A 17,842-nucleotide genomic window follows, 5' to 3' on the forward strand; every position below is an offset into this window, starting at 1 on the left:
TGCGTGTCAGGTCACCGTAGTATCCCACTGCACCATCGGGTGGTGGTACAGGTCTGGATGCAGAGCATAGGACACCAAAGAAGAAGAGAACAATGATACAGCTCCTCTGGCACATCTGGTTCTAACCACTCACAGCTGAAAGACCCGGTTCGGAGAGTCGTCAGATCGAGGCTTGGATGACTATCCTTGGCAACGACTTCTTCTGTTGTTGAAATGTTAATGGCTTATACAGTACCTACCCATGGGGGAGGAAGTTCAGTTCACGATTTCGCTGTCAACGCACTCTTTGTACCTTGTTCACAGAACTAAATCGGGGCTTTAACAGAGCGGTTTTGGTGTCGTTTCTATGATGTAGACTCTACTTGCCTCGACTCGCCCCGGCATGACACGGTTAAGTTACATTTCCACTAGCATAGTACCTGGTACCAGGTACTTTTTTAAGTACCTGCTCTGGCGAGGTTCCAAGCGTAGGTAACTATGCCGAGTGCAGATGTCCGACAGTGGTGACCTGTCGATCAGTTAAAAAGACTTAAAAATCCCAAAAAACGTGGGTTAATCTCCAACAACTATCAGGGAAATGTCTAAAAAAAACTCATTATTTAACAGAGGAGTCTGGTCCACGACCAGCATCACAAACCCTATTCAGTCCAGTGACTGTGTCAGATGGAGTCTGTGCTCTGGTCATGGAGGAAGTACTGAACAAATGCTTTTTTAATTGAAACACTAAAACAACTGCTTTACAAGTCACTAGTCACTCGTTTGTGAAGTCACCGCAGTTTCAAGCAGCCGTGCAGTGATGACTCCGCCCATGTTGAGTAGGTAGTTTTTTTGTAGCGGAGATGCAACCTAAACTGTACCAAACCGTGTCGAGGCGAGCCGGGACCATGGTGGAAAAGGGCCATAAGTGGTATTCTGAGACCTGAGGAAATCACACTTCCTTCTGAATCATCTTGAACATTGTGTCAACATTTAATTCTAAAATAGGAACTCTTTATACTCATACAATTAGAAAAACGTTTAAACTCTCCCTCTTTGTGGATAATAAATACACTGAAGCAGTTTAACCTTGGATAAGGTAGCACTATTAAGCATAGGGTAACCTTAAAGCTGCAGCTGCGTTTTGGTTTAAAATTAACTTTGAAAAAAGAAATAATTTTTTTTCCAGTTATTGCTGAATAATTGAATTTCATCTTTAGAGCACTGGTTGGTTTCTTAGTTACTGGGTCAACAGAGGCCCCCATAATAAAATGTTGACCCCTCTGGAGATTGATATGACCACCCCTGTTAGAGCTGAACTCCAGTCAAACAAAGCCACACACTGAGAGGAACCATAAGGATCCCTCTTTGAAGATCCTTCCCTTCTTGCTCACCTCTCTCCATCACAATGTAGATGGACGGTTGCCAAGGGCAACCTGTGAGTACTCTAATGATGAACAGGATGTGGTGTGTGAGCAAAGGTGCTATTAATAGAAGAATGTGTAGAAAGGACATTTGCTTGCTTGTGCTCGGTGAGTGAGTGAGTGTGTGACAGAACAGGAGGCTGCAGATTGCAAGACTCAAGACAGTTACTAGAGAGAACAGTGGGGAGGGAGGGGGGGGGGTGAACGGAGGAGAGATGGATGGAGGGAGTGAGGAAATGTCGTGGTGGAGGGGGCGAGTTGTGTGTTGACGCTGTACGTGTCGTCAGCGCGATAAGAATAGAGATGGTGCGTGTAACGCTGCTGAGACATCACCCTCACACCCTCAGTGGGGCAGGCAGTGCTCACTAACTGTCTGTCTGTGTGTGTGTGTGTGTGTGTTTCAATGAGTGCAAGCATGTGCACACGTATTACCCAGGATAGGCTCATGTGTGTCTGGATGAGTAAACTGTTTGGAGCTGCAGTCATTTTTGTTCTTCAGGCGTACAAAGGCTGGTTACGTCTGTCACTTCTTTCATGTGTCATTTTATCCTTTTTTGCAAAGACTCACATTGTACAACTTATAAAGTGCAACTTACGAGGATACGATTGTTCCTGTGCTTTGTGATGACGTGGTAATAATGTGGTAATGGCTGTCTCTTCAAAACCTTTTAATGACACAAAGAAACACAAAAGACGAAAAGACACCTTTAAACTCATACCCGTTACTAAATGTAATTGTTAATTGTGTTTACGATAACAGTATTACATACAATACAATAGATAATGTAATTAAATTATGGTGCAGCATATGGTGGGCCCTGGAAGTCAACTGTGTTAATCAAGTCTTTTCTAGTCGTTTTGCATTGCTATTTTTTTTAATTCTCATGTCTCTTTGGAGCATTTCTACCTTGTGTTTGTTTGATTGACTCTCCAATTATTTGAGCCTCGGTTTGAAGCATCGGCTTCTTTCTGGTCAGCACTTTTAGTAATTCATCAAGGACCCTCAGTATATATCAAAGCCATAGCCAGAAGTACGACAAACTTAACTAAACTAGACAAAAATGAAGATAAGACAATGGCAGAGCAAAGCATGAACAGTTATGGCCACAGCTGCAGATCTGCTATAAAAGAACATTATGTAAGAACACTATGTTTTGGAATGGATATTGTGCAGTAACTGTGATGGAGAGTCTCTTCATGAAGCATCTTCAGAGTGTCAGAAACTGCAGGAGCCACTGTGGAGAGAGGGACATGAGAGAGCACAAATAAAAACAAAAAAAAAGTCACAAACTTGGAACACATGGTGGAGAATACGGTGGATTCTTACAGCGTTGATGCCTCTGCTTTTCACCGCCTCACTGGTCTCGGAATCATACAGAGCTGCAGGGAACAGAGAAAGAAAAGCTTGACGACAGTGTCGATTGATTCATTAAATGTGCAACAATATTTTGATGTGAACAGTTTGTGACATATGTGTAACATCATGATTATATACAGTATCAATAGAAAGATGAAGGGATGAGTGTGTGTCTTACCAAAAAGTTTGCGCAGCCTGGTGAAACATGACACAAAGCTGTTGAAGGGCATGTGAAGCTCTCCAGATGCAAAGCGCTCGGTCAGCAGCTGCACCACCTTTCCATCACACTGCATTCCTGAAAAACAGTGGAACTGTGTGTGCGTTTCTGAGGCTCTGGTTGAAGCGTAGATTCAGATGTGTACATTTAGTATTAGACATAAATGGTTATTGTGAAGATTATAGGTATAATTTTCGGTTTGACTGTGGAAATGAAAGTCAGTGTAGTGTCCTAACAAAATTGTGTGTTGCGATAACTTCCATCCATCCATCATCTATCGCTTTATCCTCCACCAGAGGGTCGCGGGGGGGTGCTGTGCCAATCTCAGCTGACATTGGGCGATAGGCAGGGTACACCCTGGACAGTTTCGCCAGTCCATCGCAGGGACACATATAGAAACAACAAGCATTCCCTCACACTCTCACACCTATGGTCAATTTCGTATAAGTTCAAAACCATCATTGTGAGGATATTTTAGTTGGTCCAAACAACTTCTTGGTAGTGGTGTCAAACTTGCGGCCCTTCCATCGATTTCATGTGGCCCACCACTTAAATGTTTGTTTTTCACTTCTACATTAAAATGATTTACATATTTTTACATATTTTGCATCAATGTTTTTTATTGTGAATAATGTCTTTGTGTATCAAAACAAACACCTTTTACTTTGAAATTATGTAAAGTAATGTATTTGTTAAAAATATTGAGTAACACTTTAGATTGGGGAACACATATTCCCCATTAACCTTCTGTAGAAATTTTAATTCATTTCGTAATAGAGGTAGAATAAGGTTATGTAGAATAAGGTGTTAATACATGCTTAATGATTACTAATAAAGGGCTAGTATGCTAGTTATATATGTTAGTAAGCACCGAGTTAATGGTGAATATGTGTTCTCTACTGCCCCCTACTGACCAGACGTTAACCTCATGTGGCCCCCAGTTCATTGAGTTTGAGACCCCTGGGTTAAGGGGTTGTTAGGGTTAGGCATTCAATTCAATTCTATTTGTATAGCGCCAAATCACAACACACATTATCTTTAGGCACTATACATAGACAGCATCATCGAGTGTCTTATGTGTCTTACACAAGCAAATTAATAAAAAAAAACAAAAAACACTTAAATCACTTCTAAACAGCATTTAGACAAGTGTGTGTGCATACCAGCAGCTTCCAGTGCAGCACTGAGCTCATAGGGGCTCATTGTACCAGAGGAGTCCTCGTCAAACTGGAAGAAAAGTGACTGAAAGGGAAAGCATGCGTTGGAATAGGTAATACATTCATACGTGTACACACCGAGCGCTGTAAATTGTAGATTGTACCTGTAGATTGCGCACACTGGACAGCAGGGACACTGCTTGTTTGTGGCTGAGACGAGATTGTCCTTTGGTCTGAGACAGAGGACAGAGTTAAGGACATCTCAACAGGACAAGACTTGCTGCTGTAATGAGCTCGATTTGTGCAATGACTCAATCTGACAACAGGGGACCAAACAAAGCAAAGGTGTGAAAGTAAGCAGCAGTCAATCATGTTTTCCAAAGCAGCCGTTAGCTCATGCTAAAACATCATACCAATACTGAGTAACAGATGTATTTAAGAATATAGTGAGGATTAAAGGATACATTCTCTGTGAAGATAAGCTGTCTGCACGTCTCCAGGGGAAGATGGTAATCCTTCTCAAGAACTGTGTTCAGGGAGGAACGACACAGATTAATGTGAAGAACATACAGTTAATAAGGGTTAAACTTTCTTAACCAAGCTCAATTTACAGCAACAGACGAGACCACACTGGTGACCTCTGAAGTTAAGTCAGACTCTCAAGCAAAAATATCACTACTTTGATCCCATCTAGTGGCCATTACAAGTACTACAGAGCCACACTTGCACATAATGTGCTTATTCTTAACCTGAGTTCAACAGCTTGGTCAGCTCCTTGGCGTTCAGCTTGTCATCCTGAGGAGAAGACAGAATAAATCCTAATTGATATTTTATCATTTTTATTAACTATAGCAGTGTACTTGGATGGAACAGATGAGGATGTCTTACAGGGCCAGCATCTTCTTCAAAAGTACTCTGAACTCTCCTTTGGTCCTCTGGGAAGATGGGGGTTGCCATCACCTGTTCAGCATACACAGCAAAAACATTCTTAAAATTTAACATACTTGTTTAATCTGTATATTATTAGCAGGCATTTTAACGTTTAGGCTAAACTAAGCTCACCGGGAGGTAGCCAGAAGAGCAGGTAAAGTCCTGAGTCCTGCAGGACAAAGTTCACAATGTTAATGTTGCTCTTAGAGTTTAAACCTGACACACTAATATTGTTGATGTTCAAGGTCCAGTGTGTAACAATCCAGAGGTTTTATTGGGTTTAATTTAATTTTTATTGGGTCGCTGGTGCCAATCTCAGCTGACATAGGGCAAAAGGAGGGGTACACCCTGGACTGATCGCCAGTACGTCACGGGGCCAATTGATCTAATCCCCATATTGCATATTTTTGGACTGTGGGAGAAAGCTGGGGAAAACACACGCACACATGGAGGAGAACATGCAAACTCCATGCAGAAAGACCCTTGTTCTGACCCAGGTCTTCCTGCTGCAAAGGCTAGAGTGCTAACCACGACACCAGGGGCCTCAAACTCAAAACCTGCGGGCCAGTGAACTTCTAGGCTGGTCAGGTGAAAAAAGTCCAACGGCTCAGGAAAATGTAACTGTTTAGTCATTACACATTAATGTTTTCATTCATAATGCAAAATGTAATAGTCTGTAAACAACCAAAATACACAGAAATAAAATAGAATAGCATGCAGACTAGACAAGCTTTTAAATCATTAGATGTGATTAAAATATAACCTAATGCATCGACTAGGCTCGAGTCTCACCATTTTACTTCACTAAGGCTTACGCACTGTGACAAATACGTTCAGATCATTTAGGTTACCAAATTATTTGTAATTATACCATCATGTGGAAATACAGCAATTTAGGTGCTGTTGTAAAGAGGCTAAATTTCCTGTCTCTCACCCAAGAGTGTTCCCAGTCTTGGAGAAAATGCGGATAAAGAAGTCGCCCGGCTGGTTGGGTCGATAGGTCGATGCCACGACGATGTAGTTACCTGGGTCCAGATGTAGTTTCCTCCAAACACCTCTGTGAGGGAAAAAAAACCCAACTATATTCATTAACCTCCAACATCTGAACAATGTACGGTCATGAACTCAAAACCTATTCAGGTCCATACACCATTTTATATTCTGTATGCTTGCTTATTATATACTGTATGTACAGTGTATGGAAATGCAATTTTGAAAATGTTATATATTACATGAAATATATTCTCTCACCAAATCAACAAGCAATACGTCTTTAAATATGCACCATAAACAAAGTCAAACCATGAACTGGTGAGTATTATAACTATCATGTCACTGGGATTCATCTGCACCTCTGAGCTTTATATTTCCCAGAACGACCCACGGGGCGATTTTTCATGAAGAAGTTGCGAGTCAGACAAACGCCCTGGAGCTGGACAAAGAAAAGCAGTTCAGAAACAAATAATAGTGCTCATGATTTATTGTATTATTTCATTATATGAATCTTGTAACATAATGTTGTCAACAAGTGGAAATACGATAGAAGAAAACTCTGGAGGACACGGTCGAGACCAACGGGTCGTCTTACGACATTATTTCTAATCGAGTAACGAAAGAGGAGAAATAGAAAACTGCAACACATTAGCACACGTCCCTTATTTATGGTATTAGGGTCACATGTAAAAAGACTTTTTGAAAGAAAGTAAAACAAAACAAAAAAGCCAGTATTAGAATTCTTAAGATTAAAGTCAGATTTCTGAGGAAAAAGTCAGAATTCTGAGATTAATTCAATTAAATTCTTAAAATTTAAGTCAGACCTCTGAGAAAAATTGTCAGAATTCTGAGATTAAAGTCAGAATTAGATTAAATTCTTAATACGGATGGATTAAAGTCAGACTTCTGAGAAAAAGTCAGAACTCTGAGATTAAAGACAGAATTAGATTAAAATTCTTAAAATTAAACTTCAGGCGACAACCCGGAGAAAACCCCCACACGTTCATGCAAGAACATGCAACTCCAATGTATTTCTGTTATTCGTCAGGGGCCACATTTCTTCTCTGAAAAGCAGCTTTTGAGCTCATTTATTCCAATTTTCATGACTCACCTCAGCCGGAACCTGCAAAACAGGAGAAACACAGAAACATTTGAGTTTATCCAACACTGACGCCCACAATGAAGGTGCTGAGATCCAAACAAGTTAAATAGTTTCAGTCTCTCTCACCTTATAGATGTGGAACGCGATGTAGCGAAAGTTGACTTTATTATTCTGCCTGCAGTCTTTCTGCAGCAGCTCCACCAGCACAGTGCACTGTTTGGCTCTCTTCTTCTGCTTCTCCGTCATCGCAGTCGTCTCCACCTCACCATCTTCATCGTCCTCACCTTCGTCATTGTCATTGTTATCGTCATCATCATCATCATCTTCCTCTTCTTTCAGGTCCTGCTCTTTAAGAACCAACTGGAACTGAGGATTCTTCCAAAATGTCCCTGAGGGTGGAAGCAGTCGTTTTTTATGACACGAAAAGACCCAGGTGTTGCTTGATGAAGGCATAATTATGAAGATTTAAACATACTGTTGTATTTGCGGCTACCACCGGCAGAGCTCCCCGTTACCCATAATCCTTCATGTTCACTGATGGTCCAGGTCGTCAGGGGTACAGGAGCAGAAGGAGAGACAGGTGTCTTTGTCTCAACGAGAGAGTCTGGTCTGACACTGCAGAGCTCCACGATGTCAAACAGCCGGCAGAAGTCCTCAGCATTGATCCTAATAATAAGCAGAATGAAAAAGTTGATTTGTGGAAGTCTGTACTTCTGGTGCATTTCAGTATCTGCCACATTATACCAGAACTCTCCATCCTCTCTCTTTTTCAGCTCGAGTCGTTCTTTCTCAGCTTTCTCGATAGCGTCCCACTCTTTACTCCTGCAATCGAAAAAAAGAGGAAACTCAACATCTGTGGAGGCTGTGCAGTCTGTGTGTGAGTCAGTGTGTTCTCTTTAAAGGGGACATATTACGCAAAATCAACTTTTTTAATCATTTTAATACTTGTATATTTGGAACTGTGGAGGTCCTATGAGTAGGAAAAAGGGTGAAAAAAGAAGCCTCTGTCATGTTTTTGTCATCCGCCTCAGTCTAAGTACAGGAGATAAAACACACAATGTTGACTTCCGCACTCATTGCTACGTCACAATGAGACATTCCTGGAATTGTTGTCTCGAGGAGCTCCGCTTTGTCCCTAAGTGTCCGCTAAGTGTTTTATTCTTGTCTCCACAGTGCAGTCCTACACAAACTTCCAGCCTAAGAGGATGTATCTGTCCAGTGGATACATTTTATATATGACGGCAATGTGCCGGCTAGAGTCGGCAAATGATGGCTTTTCCAAATGCTAACTGCTGTTAGCTGCTGGAGACTCATTTGCATTTAAAGAGACAGACACTCAAAACTGAGCGTTCTGAACAGGGCTGTTTTGGCAGGGTGATTGAACTGCTGTGGTGCTTCATCCTTAAGGTATTTTGGTTAACTTGTAGAGTATAATGTGTCTCCTTTAACAACAACGTGCAGGCAGCTTCCTCACTTGTCACTCCAAGGTCCGCTGTATTCGACGAAACCCCAGGGATTCCTTAGCTTCAGCAACAAAATGTCATCTGACGCATTTGTCACCTGAAATGTCAGGAGAACATCAATATGAAATAATGTCTGCATTAGGCTAAGAGGCACTATTCTATTCTGTTGTTCTATTAGAATAAGACGTTTCTCTTATGTTAGACAGGAAGTGTACACCATAACGTATGGCTGATAGATGTAATTGTAGAATACAGGCTTGTCATACGTCATCTTTCTTATAAAACATCATGGTGGGGGCTCACTGGCAGGCTTATATCTGCAGTCTACATCCGGTGAGTCAGACTAAGATGATACCAACCTCGTCTGTGTCGGTGATGGCGTAAGCGTGGCCCTTTATCAGCCCGTCTCCTGTCACTTTACCGACGTCCTGGTAGTTGTAGACCTGCAAAGACAGGAAGACGGGAAAAGTGTGGCCGATCAATATATAATCCTCCTCCTGCCCGGTGTGATCACACGGCAGTGTTTGTGTGTACCTGGATGAAGCAGCTGAGCAGGCTGCCTCTGGACAGAGCCACCGTCAGACTCCTCCAGAGGACGCGAGGGGTCCGTGACGCGATGTCCACCGAATACGCGATGCCTCCTGTGAAGTCCTCCATCCCCTCTGAAATGTTGCCCCCTTTCAGGCTTCCGTAGGATCCAATCAACCTGCACACAGAGAGGTGAGAGATTCAATCTCAGCTGTGTGCGCACATAAACACGGGGGAGAAAAACAGTGGGTGATCTCTCAGACATTTTACAACCCAGAAACATATGCTGGAAGTGGAAACTGACTTGGCATAGGCCTTCTCCACTAGGGCGCTCCAAAACTCATTGCGAGTGCGAGAGTAGCTGAAGAGCAGACGGCCTTCGCGTACTGGCAGCCTGTCGTCCACAACCACCTCCACCCACTCACCATACTGCCAGAACTACAGAGAGAGGAGAGACACAGACAGAGAGGGTGTAATCAATCAATCTATCCATCCATCCATCCATCCATCCATCCATCCATCTATCTATCTATCTATCTATCTATCTATCTATCTATCTATCTATCTATCTATCCAAGTGCCTTTCAAAACAGTCAAAAGGCCACACTCAATGTCACTTTACACCATATATGAGAAAATAAATCAAAACGGACAAATTCAACAAATTAGATGGAGATGGGGAAAATTAATACCAGAGTTTAAAATGCAAAAAAAAGTGGGGATGGTCATATGGGGGTAGGCCAGTTGTAAATAAGTCAGTTTTGAGCTGAGATTGGAAGGTGGGCAGGGACGTTATTGTTCGAATATGTTGTGGGAGTGCATTCCAGAGTTGGGGAGGGGCAGAGCGGCTGAATGACATGAGTCCCATAGTGGACAGACGGGTAGGTGGTATGAAGAGGAGGGAGGAGGGACGGAGAATGCGGCATGTGAACGTTATGCAAAATAATAATCACTAAGGAAAGCATGTAAACAGAAAAAAAGTGTAAAAAGAGCGCATCTTATTCTCTCTATGCGTAGTGCGGCGTTTGCAAGGTCTGCAAGCCACAAGCCAAGTGGTGGCAACTTCTTTGATGCTAAGGTAATATGATAAAAAGCAGTGCTGGGAGTTGTTTAGTTTTCTAATATCATCCGATATTCCTAATATAAGAGGTTTTGGTTCCAACTGGGTTCCAATTATTAAAGAAATAAGCTTGACGTTGATGTAAAGCCGGGAAAGAAGGATTTTGAATTTGATGGAAAGGGGTGGGGAGCCAGTGAAGTTGTTTTAAGTAGACACATTATACTCTATTTCTACAAGTTGGCCTAGTTCCCTGGTGTCCTAATGAACATGTCTGTGACATGCTTTGGTCAAAATACCTTAAGGATGAAGCACCACAGCAATTCAATCACCCTGACAAAACAGCCCTGTTCAGAACGCTCGGTTTTGAGTGTCTGTCACTTTAAATGCAAATGAGACACAGGAAACTACATCAGCAGGTAGGGACAAAGCGGAGCTCCAGGAGACAACATTTTCAGGAATTTGTCATTGTGACGTAGCAATGAGTGTGAAAGTCAACAATGCGTGTTTTATCTCCTGTACTTAGACTGAGGAGAACAAGTCATCTTTTTTCACAATTTGCCTACACATAGGGCCTCCAGAGTCCCAAATGGAAGCATTACATTGATTAAAAAGTTGATTTTGCATAATATGTCTTCTTTAAGGACAGGGGGTGGCATGTTGTTGTCGTCTTCGGAAATGTATGACTTAAACCACTCCAACACTTGGTCATAACTACGGGTGTCTGTTGCACTGCTACCGGTTTGTTTAACAAGGGCCAAGAGCAGGCCTGCACTGGTCCATAATACCTGCAGCTGTGTATGTGTGTGTGTGTGTCCCAGATGAATCACTAGCTGCATGTCCAGACTGCTCACCCATCATCCTGACAGGGTAAAATGAGTTTCCAGTGCTGCCGACCTGCTTGTTAAGTCATGTCACATTTCCCCTAACAGTCGTAAAAAAAAAGAAGAAGCCCACAGCTCGTAGGCAAAGTAATCACTGAACAAAAAACCCCACGCAGAAATCACTTGACTTATCGGCTTGTTGTTTTAACAAAACTGATTTGTCTAATAAAATTAAATTTTATTGACCTGAACTATCTAGATAATAATCACCAGCTCTAATGAGGTGATAAAAATGAGGTTTGACTCCTCTGACACACGAGAGACCAGGGTGAGTTCATACCTGTTTGATCAGGCTGCCTTCATCTCTGTGCCAGAGCTATGGCGCGACAGATAAAGGAGAAGACATTTCACCTACGCTACATCTCAAAGGAGGAGGATTAACACATCAGATATCAGTGTCTATAAGAGCTTGTGTATTTAACTACTTGTTAACCCTTAGAACACAGAGCATTTAGGCTGTCCATTATTGTTAAAACATATATACAGCGGCTATAAGAATGTGCAATATAGAGTGTCTTATATCCTTTTTTCAGCTCAACCTCAGAGCTGGTTAACCAATCTGACGCAATTTGAATTTTCACCAACTATATTTAACAAAATCTGATAGAATTGAATAAAATGAATCATTACTTTGACTCAACAACACATAACAAGATGAGAATACACATATTTTAAAGCCTGAGGATGTGACCTATAAAACACACACACACCCAGGATGTCCATATAAGGAGTTGTGCATTATTCACAGATCTGTGCCGTGTGAGATGAACGGAAAGAAAGTTGACTGAACTGACTTTGAACATAACACAGCTGTTGGTGCTAAACAAGCTCATGTGAATATTTGAGAAGCTGCTGATCCACTGGGATTTTCAGTCAGAAGAGAATAGGTATGCAGGAGACCATCTCTGCAGCAGCAGAAGATCACACCAGGTGTCACTCCTGCTACTATATTAGCCGTCTGTATCTCATAAAGAGGCCAGCGAGTGCGTGTTCACTCAGTGTTTGGCCTTGGTGAAGGTCGATTGATTGCCTTTCTAGTATTGTACTCTGAAATATAAAAGACTCTTGTGCTGTTTTGTAACACAGTATGAAATCGGGGCATGGCTTGGCTCCTTCTCCCTGAACAAGTACAACTATAACAAGGTCAGGGGTCTGCAACCTGCGGCTCTAGAGCTCCAGCTTTTGTGTGTCTACATTAAATGTGATATTTGAAAAACCTCAACAAACTTGTGTTTGAAATAAGGGATGCATAGTCATTTTATAGGTTTTGCGGCTCCAGATTACATTTATTTGAGTGAAGGGAGGACAAAAATGTCTCTTTTCATACTAAAGGTTGCAGAAACCCCTGCCCTGTGTAAATGATGTGTTCTTAAAAATGACATCCATGTGGAATAAGGTGTATAAAGACTGAGGTGTGAATGGTTTAAAAAGCAATGTTAGAGATTCATCGACATATGCACTTACTCTGAAATGGTAGATCCCGGCATAAGGCTTGGACATGTTCTGTCCAGGTGGCACCACTTTGGCAAAGAGCTTGGGGTGCATGGTGAGACAGGACAGAGCCGCCAGCAGCCAGCAGTTTCCTAATGAACACAAGGAGTAAGTGAAGCTGGTGTGTTTCATCTAATGTGGATTATAATTATTTTCTAATTAATGAGTGAATTTTAGATGTGCATGTGAACTCTCACACACACACACACAATCTTGTACAGCATTCTTGGTGAGGACACTCAGCCACATAAGACATTCATTCACTGTCCCTGACCATAGACTAAACATCAAACACCAAACCTACTCATTAACCCACGAACTGAATGTTAACCTATCTCTAAAACCAAGTATTAACCAATAACAGCCCATTTAGGAAAAGACAGAATGTGAGGACCACTTTCACAAAACGTCTTCATGGTCATGGACATTTGTTGGTCCTCAGAGATATATGTGCACACACACACACGTTTGCTTAGCATAGTGAGGACATTCATGGATATAATGCATTCCCTAGCCCCTACCCCTAGCCTTCACCATAACCCTAACCTAAACCCCATTCTAACCCTAAAACCAGGTCTTAACCTTGAAATGCAAAGACCAGCCAAAATGTCCTCACTTCCTTAGGTATACAAGTTTTTTGGTCCTCACAAAGATACACACACACAGGTTTGTGCAGCTATCCTACTGACCTCCATTCAATTGCACAGCCCTAACAAAGCATTATCCCTTACCTTAAACATAATCACTTCATGTCTAACCCTAATCCTACACAGTTCAAATGTTAATCATAAACCTAACCAGTTCCTTAGTATTGAGGTTCTGCCTCACTAGGACCAGGTTTTGGTCTCCATGAGGACTTACTTGTCCTGACAAGGTCAGTGTTTATGCCATAAAAGGTCCTAAAGGTCCTGTCTCTGTGTGTGCGTGTAAACATCTGGAGACGTTGCTGTCACGGTGTAAATCACGGACAAAAACATCCCACAGCTGGAAGGAAAACATAAAATTCTGTAATGAAAGAAGAAGAAGAAAGAAAAGGCGTATAGAGAGAGGTATTGATCATGGAACATGGTGACATGGCCCATCATTAGTCCAGCAGGAGAGATTTTATGTTTTCTTTAAACCAAATAGAAAACAGACAGCACACATTGTAACACTAGTGTGTTTTTAAACAAAGCTGGATGTGGTAACCGCCTCCTGCAGATTTTGGGGTTTGAGAACCCTTTGTTTTCCACCGAGTGTGTATTAGAAGTTTAGTCTCTGGGGGTTGTGAGCTGCAGACATCATTTTCTGTGTTTTATTACAATAAAATAGTGGGAATGTACCGACTTACGTCAATGTGGAATGTTTCAGTATTTAGTTATGTGTTCTTTTTCTCCCCCAGTGCGTTGTGCAAAAAAACATTCTTTGGACAGAGAAGAGGATGAACAATCAGAAAAAGATTTTTCCTGTTGAAGTCAACTTTTCTGATGGACTCACCCAGTTGGCCCTGGCAGATGTCTGTGGTTCCAGTTGTGCCCTCCACAAACACTGCATTGTCACTGATTTCCTGCAGAAATGGAGGGCAATTGAGGACAATATGATGTTCAATTACACAGCCTTAACAAAGCATTAGCCCTTACCTTAGTCATAATGTCTAAAATACTCTTAACCAACCACAATTCAAATGTTAACAATAAACTTACCCAGTTCCTCAGAAATAAGACTCTGCCCTATTAGGACCAGGTTCTGGTCTCCATAAGGACTACTGGTCAGTGTTGATGCCATAAAAAGGTCCTGTACTGGTAACGGAAATGTGGATTTATGTGACAAGAAAGTGTTTTTGATGCGGTTTCTATGCATTTTCATGGGAACCTCTGCTGCACCACAAAGTTCACTAAAGTTAAATAACATTATTCTCAATAATAGTTTACATAATTTCAAAATGAAAGTGATGTGAAATCAGCGTTTTTCACTGTTGTACGACAATATCTAACTCTGAAAAAAAAACCCTGATATATTTGTTATGTTATGTGTTTATTTTTATTATTTTCTTTAGTATATATTCCGTTAGCTTCCTCTTTTGCTACTGAAGGAGACAACTGCAGCTATTTCCAAAGTGACTGAACGTGTAACACGAGGGCAACTCTCTCAAACATTAAAATAGACTTTGTGTCCCCAAAAATGATGACACCACCCAGCCATAACATTAAAATCTATTCATTATTTGTTTCAATGACTGCACATACTGTATATACACATGTACAGTGCTTAACACATTTATTAGACCACCTGTCATAAAAAGGAGGAAACTAAGTCAGAATCAAGCATAACATTGATAACTGAACAAGTCTGTTCAGGAATGCAAGTAAACGACTATAATCTGACACCTTAATCCTTTTTTTGTAAAACAGTAAATTGTCAAATTTAAATCATTTTGGTTAAAGAGCTACACACTGGTGTATTAACCATTATGGAAACATGAAAAATGATTCTGATAATGACCAGTGTTGTTAATGTAAGGCAGCTGAAGCTTTGGATGGTGGTCTATTACATGTGTTAAGCTCTGTATGCGACTGTAAATAAATATATGCCACAATATGTTGAAACCTCTGTACAGACTGAAGAATAAATTAAATGCAAAAGGTCTAGTATCGTGCTTAAGAGCCAAAACATGACACAGATACAAACGACAACCACATTTGACATGATCTCATTAGCTTTTGTTTAGTTACGTTCAGACACAAGAATGAAAATGTGCTTTTTGTCTGGCTCTTTATCTGCTAGTCAAATAGTCTGATAGAGATGAGTGATATTGCCGATATATCGATAGTTCTTGGGCCGATAATTGATGCCGATATACTGTACAAGTCTTTCAGCTGCAGAGGTCATTTAGTCTCTTCTGTAGTGAAACTGACATAATATTTTTCATACATATATCACAACAGGTGTGGATAGAAAATATTGTTATTGTGCAAAATAAATAAGCATTAAAAATAGCTTTTATGCAGCTTTTCTACAAACTATTTTAGTCTTATGGTATCTGATAATACACTTAATATTGTGAATCCCTTATAGTCTGTAAATTAAATAAATACCAGATGAATTTGAAATCGAACAAATAGACATAGTTTAACTGAAACAATAAGGGATTAAATGAAAATAGCACTGATAAAAGCAGATATTGACACTGATTATCTGACCCCCATGTGACAGTAGGACAACGCACCTTGGGTCGCTGCCACTTCATCTCCTTCTCGGGATCTTTCGGCTCTTGTTCGGGCAAACCGATGGACTTCTGTTCAGCCGGGAATGTTGGATCAGAAAACAGCTCCCTGGACTTCAGACACTCCTCCAGGAGACTCCTGAAGTCCTGGTCCTTGAACTTGATCGGGTTCTCGATGGAGCCCAAAGGTGATGGTGGCACTTCGTCCGTCGCCATGCTGAGAGAAGAGAAGGTGCAGCTAAAAAAAAAACCAAACCAAAATGCACAAAGTTGTGAGAAGGTCGGGCTTATGTGCAGTTAGAAAGCGCACACACCCACCACCACTGACTGCGCCACATCCAGACACACACTCACTCAGTTTTACGCACACACCGCAAAGGTATGCGCAGCGCCGGGGGGCCGAGAAGAGCTGGAGTCCGGGTAATGACACGGTGCCAACAGCCTCTTTGAACTCACGGTCATCCATCATCACCATCTTCAGAGAGCACAGAGACACAACAGGCTTGTATTAGGTTAAAACATGTAAACATAACAATAGTCATCATTAAACTGGACAACAGGTCAAAGAGTCACTATGTCTCTGTGGACTACACCACTGCAAAAAAACAAGAAAGTTAACACACACACAAAAAAAATGATTTTGTCTTCTTTTGTTTTTTACTTTTCAGACTTATCTTTTCTTTATTTAAGCCCTAAGAGCCCCGCCCTATCGCTTTCTATGGAAAACCCTCACAAAATAGGCCAACCTGTTTTGACACGAGTGTGGATGTTCTGTGAGCAGCGCATAACTAAAAAGAACACACTACAAAATTACCTATAAAACTAACAAATAAAACAGGATTTTCTTCATTTATATTGACTATTTAGCAAGCGAAGCGTCACAAGAATGATGGTTGAGTTGCATTTACCTTCTTCCACTTTGAGAACGCACGCTGTCTCACTGAACAGAGCAGTCATTAGCGTAATCACGATCACCTGTGCGTTTTAGCTAACGTTTTAGCTAACTGTTATGAGGAGCCATTGTAAAGTTGCGCATGCTAAAATAAACAAGCAACTTTTTGCCACATTTAGCAAAAAAACATGTGATTTTTTTAATGTTAGTTTTGACCAGATTTAGAGCAATATTTGTGAACTTTGTGATATTTACTTCTCCTTTGAAAATATAATTTCAATGTTTAATCTGAATAAAAACATCTAAATCTAAATGTTAAATATTGAATCTAAGTGTTAAATGTAAATGTTAAATATAAATATACATGTTAAATATAAAAAATCACGTTTTTTATATATGATTTTTTTCTAAATGTGGCAAAAAGTTGCTGTTTATTTTAGCATGCGCAACTTTACAACCAGCGCCTCATAAACTGTGACCCTTCTCAATACCCAAGTATGCCAGTAAGTACTTACACACTTGGGAAGTATATACTTGAGAAGTACGACTGGAGTACATACTCGCCAAGTAGGCAGTACACGAGTACGGACAAGTACGCACAAGTATGGATATTGAGAAACGGCCAGTATGTGGGAAAATAACAGGTAGGCTCTGGGTGTCGTACTCTAAAGCGGCGCTAGGTGTCAGTGTTGTCCACTTAAATGCTCCCACTGATCACAGCACCTGCCCACAGAGTCACTCTCAGACACAGACAACAGACATGTCTGCACTCTGTGTCACTGTGTCACTGTGGTGCTCATTTACTCATATGAAGAATGGCACTGCTTTAAAGAAATCAACAGATGCTAAATGTCGCAATAGTTGTCTCCCTTTTTACATCACGTGATTCTGACGAGGGCTCATCTTTTTTTTCTTTTTAGAATGAGTCAAAAGAGTAAAAAACACCAACTAAAAATGTTGAAAAAGGTTTGACTTTCTTTACATTTGCTGTGAACGCATAAAAACAGTTGTTCGTGCTGATGTGTATTTCGTGATGACGTCAGTCTACATCCGTTTTATTTATTTGTAAGAATGATATACAATAAATAAATAGATTAATATAGGGAATAACATTATTATTGGTACTGATTCTGCAAATGAGGCAACATGTATATCCTGCTTATAAAGGC

General features: G+C 40.9%; 1 protein-coding gene across 1 annotated transcript; it reads right to left on the reverse strand.

Moving 5' to 3' along the window:
- Nucleotides 1-2,506: 2,506 nt before the first annotated feature.
- Nucleotides 2,507-15,997, reverse strand: capn12 (calpain 12; the record flags this gene model as incomplete). Its single annotated transcript, XM_083886957.1, has 22 exons — nt 2,507-2,635; nt 2,728-2,780; nt 2,936-3,052; nt 4,138-4,216; nt 4,296-4,364; nt 4,596-4,657; nt 4,881-4,926; nt 5,020-5,091; nt 5,194-5,230; nt 5,996-6,118; nt 6,414-6,493; nt 7,166-7,177; nt 7,283-7,545; nt 7,632-7,822; nt 7,868-7,978; nt 8,631-8,716; nt 8,979-9,062; nt 9,154-9,325; nt 9,452-9,585; nt 12,553-12,671; nt 14,056-14,125; nt 15,785-15,997. 22 exons carry the CDS (start codon nt 15,995-15,997, stop codon nt 2,609-2,611), a joined length of 2,220 nt encoding a protein of 739 aa, XP_083743083.1. The 3' UTR covers nt 2,507-2,608.
- Between the last annotated feature and the right edge of the window lie 1,845 nt (nt 15,998-17,842).

This window comes from Microchirus variegatus, assembly GCF_963457635.1.
Source record: "Microchirus variegatus genome assembly, chromosome: 3".
In the NCBI taxonomy this organism is placed as follows: Eukaryota; Metazoa; Chordata; class Actinopteri; order Pleuronectiformes; family Soleidae; genus Microchirus; species Microchirus variegatus.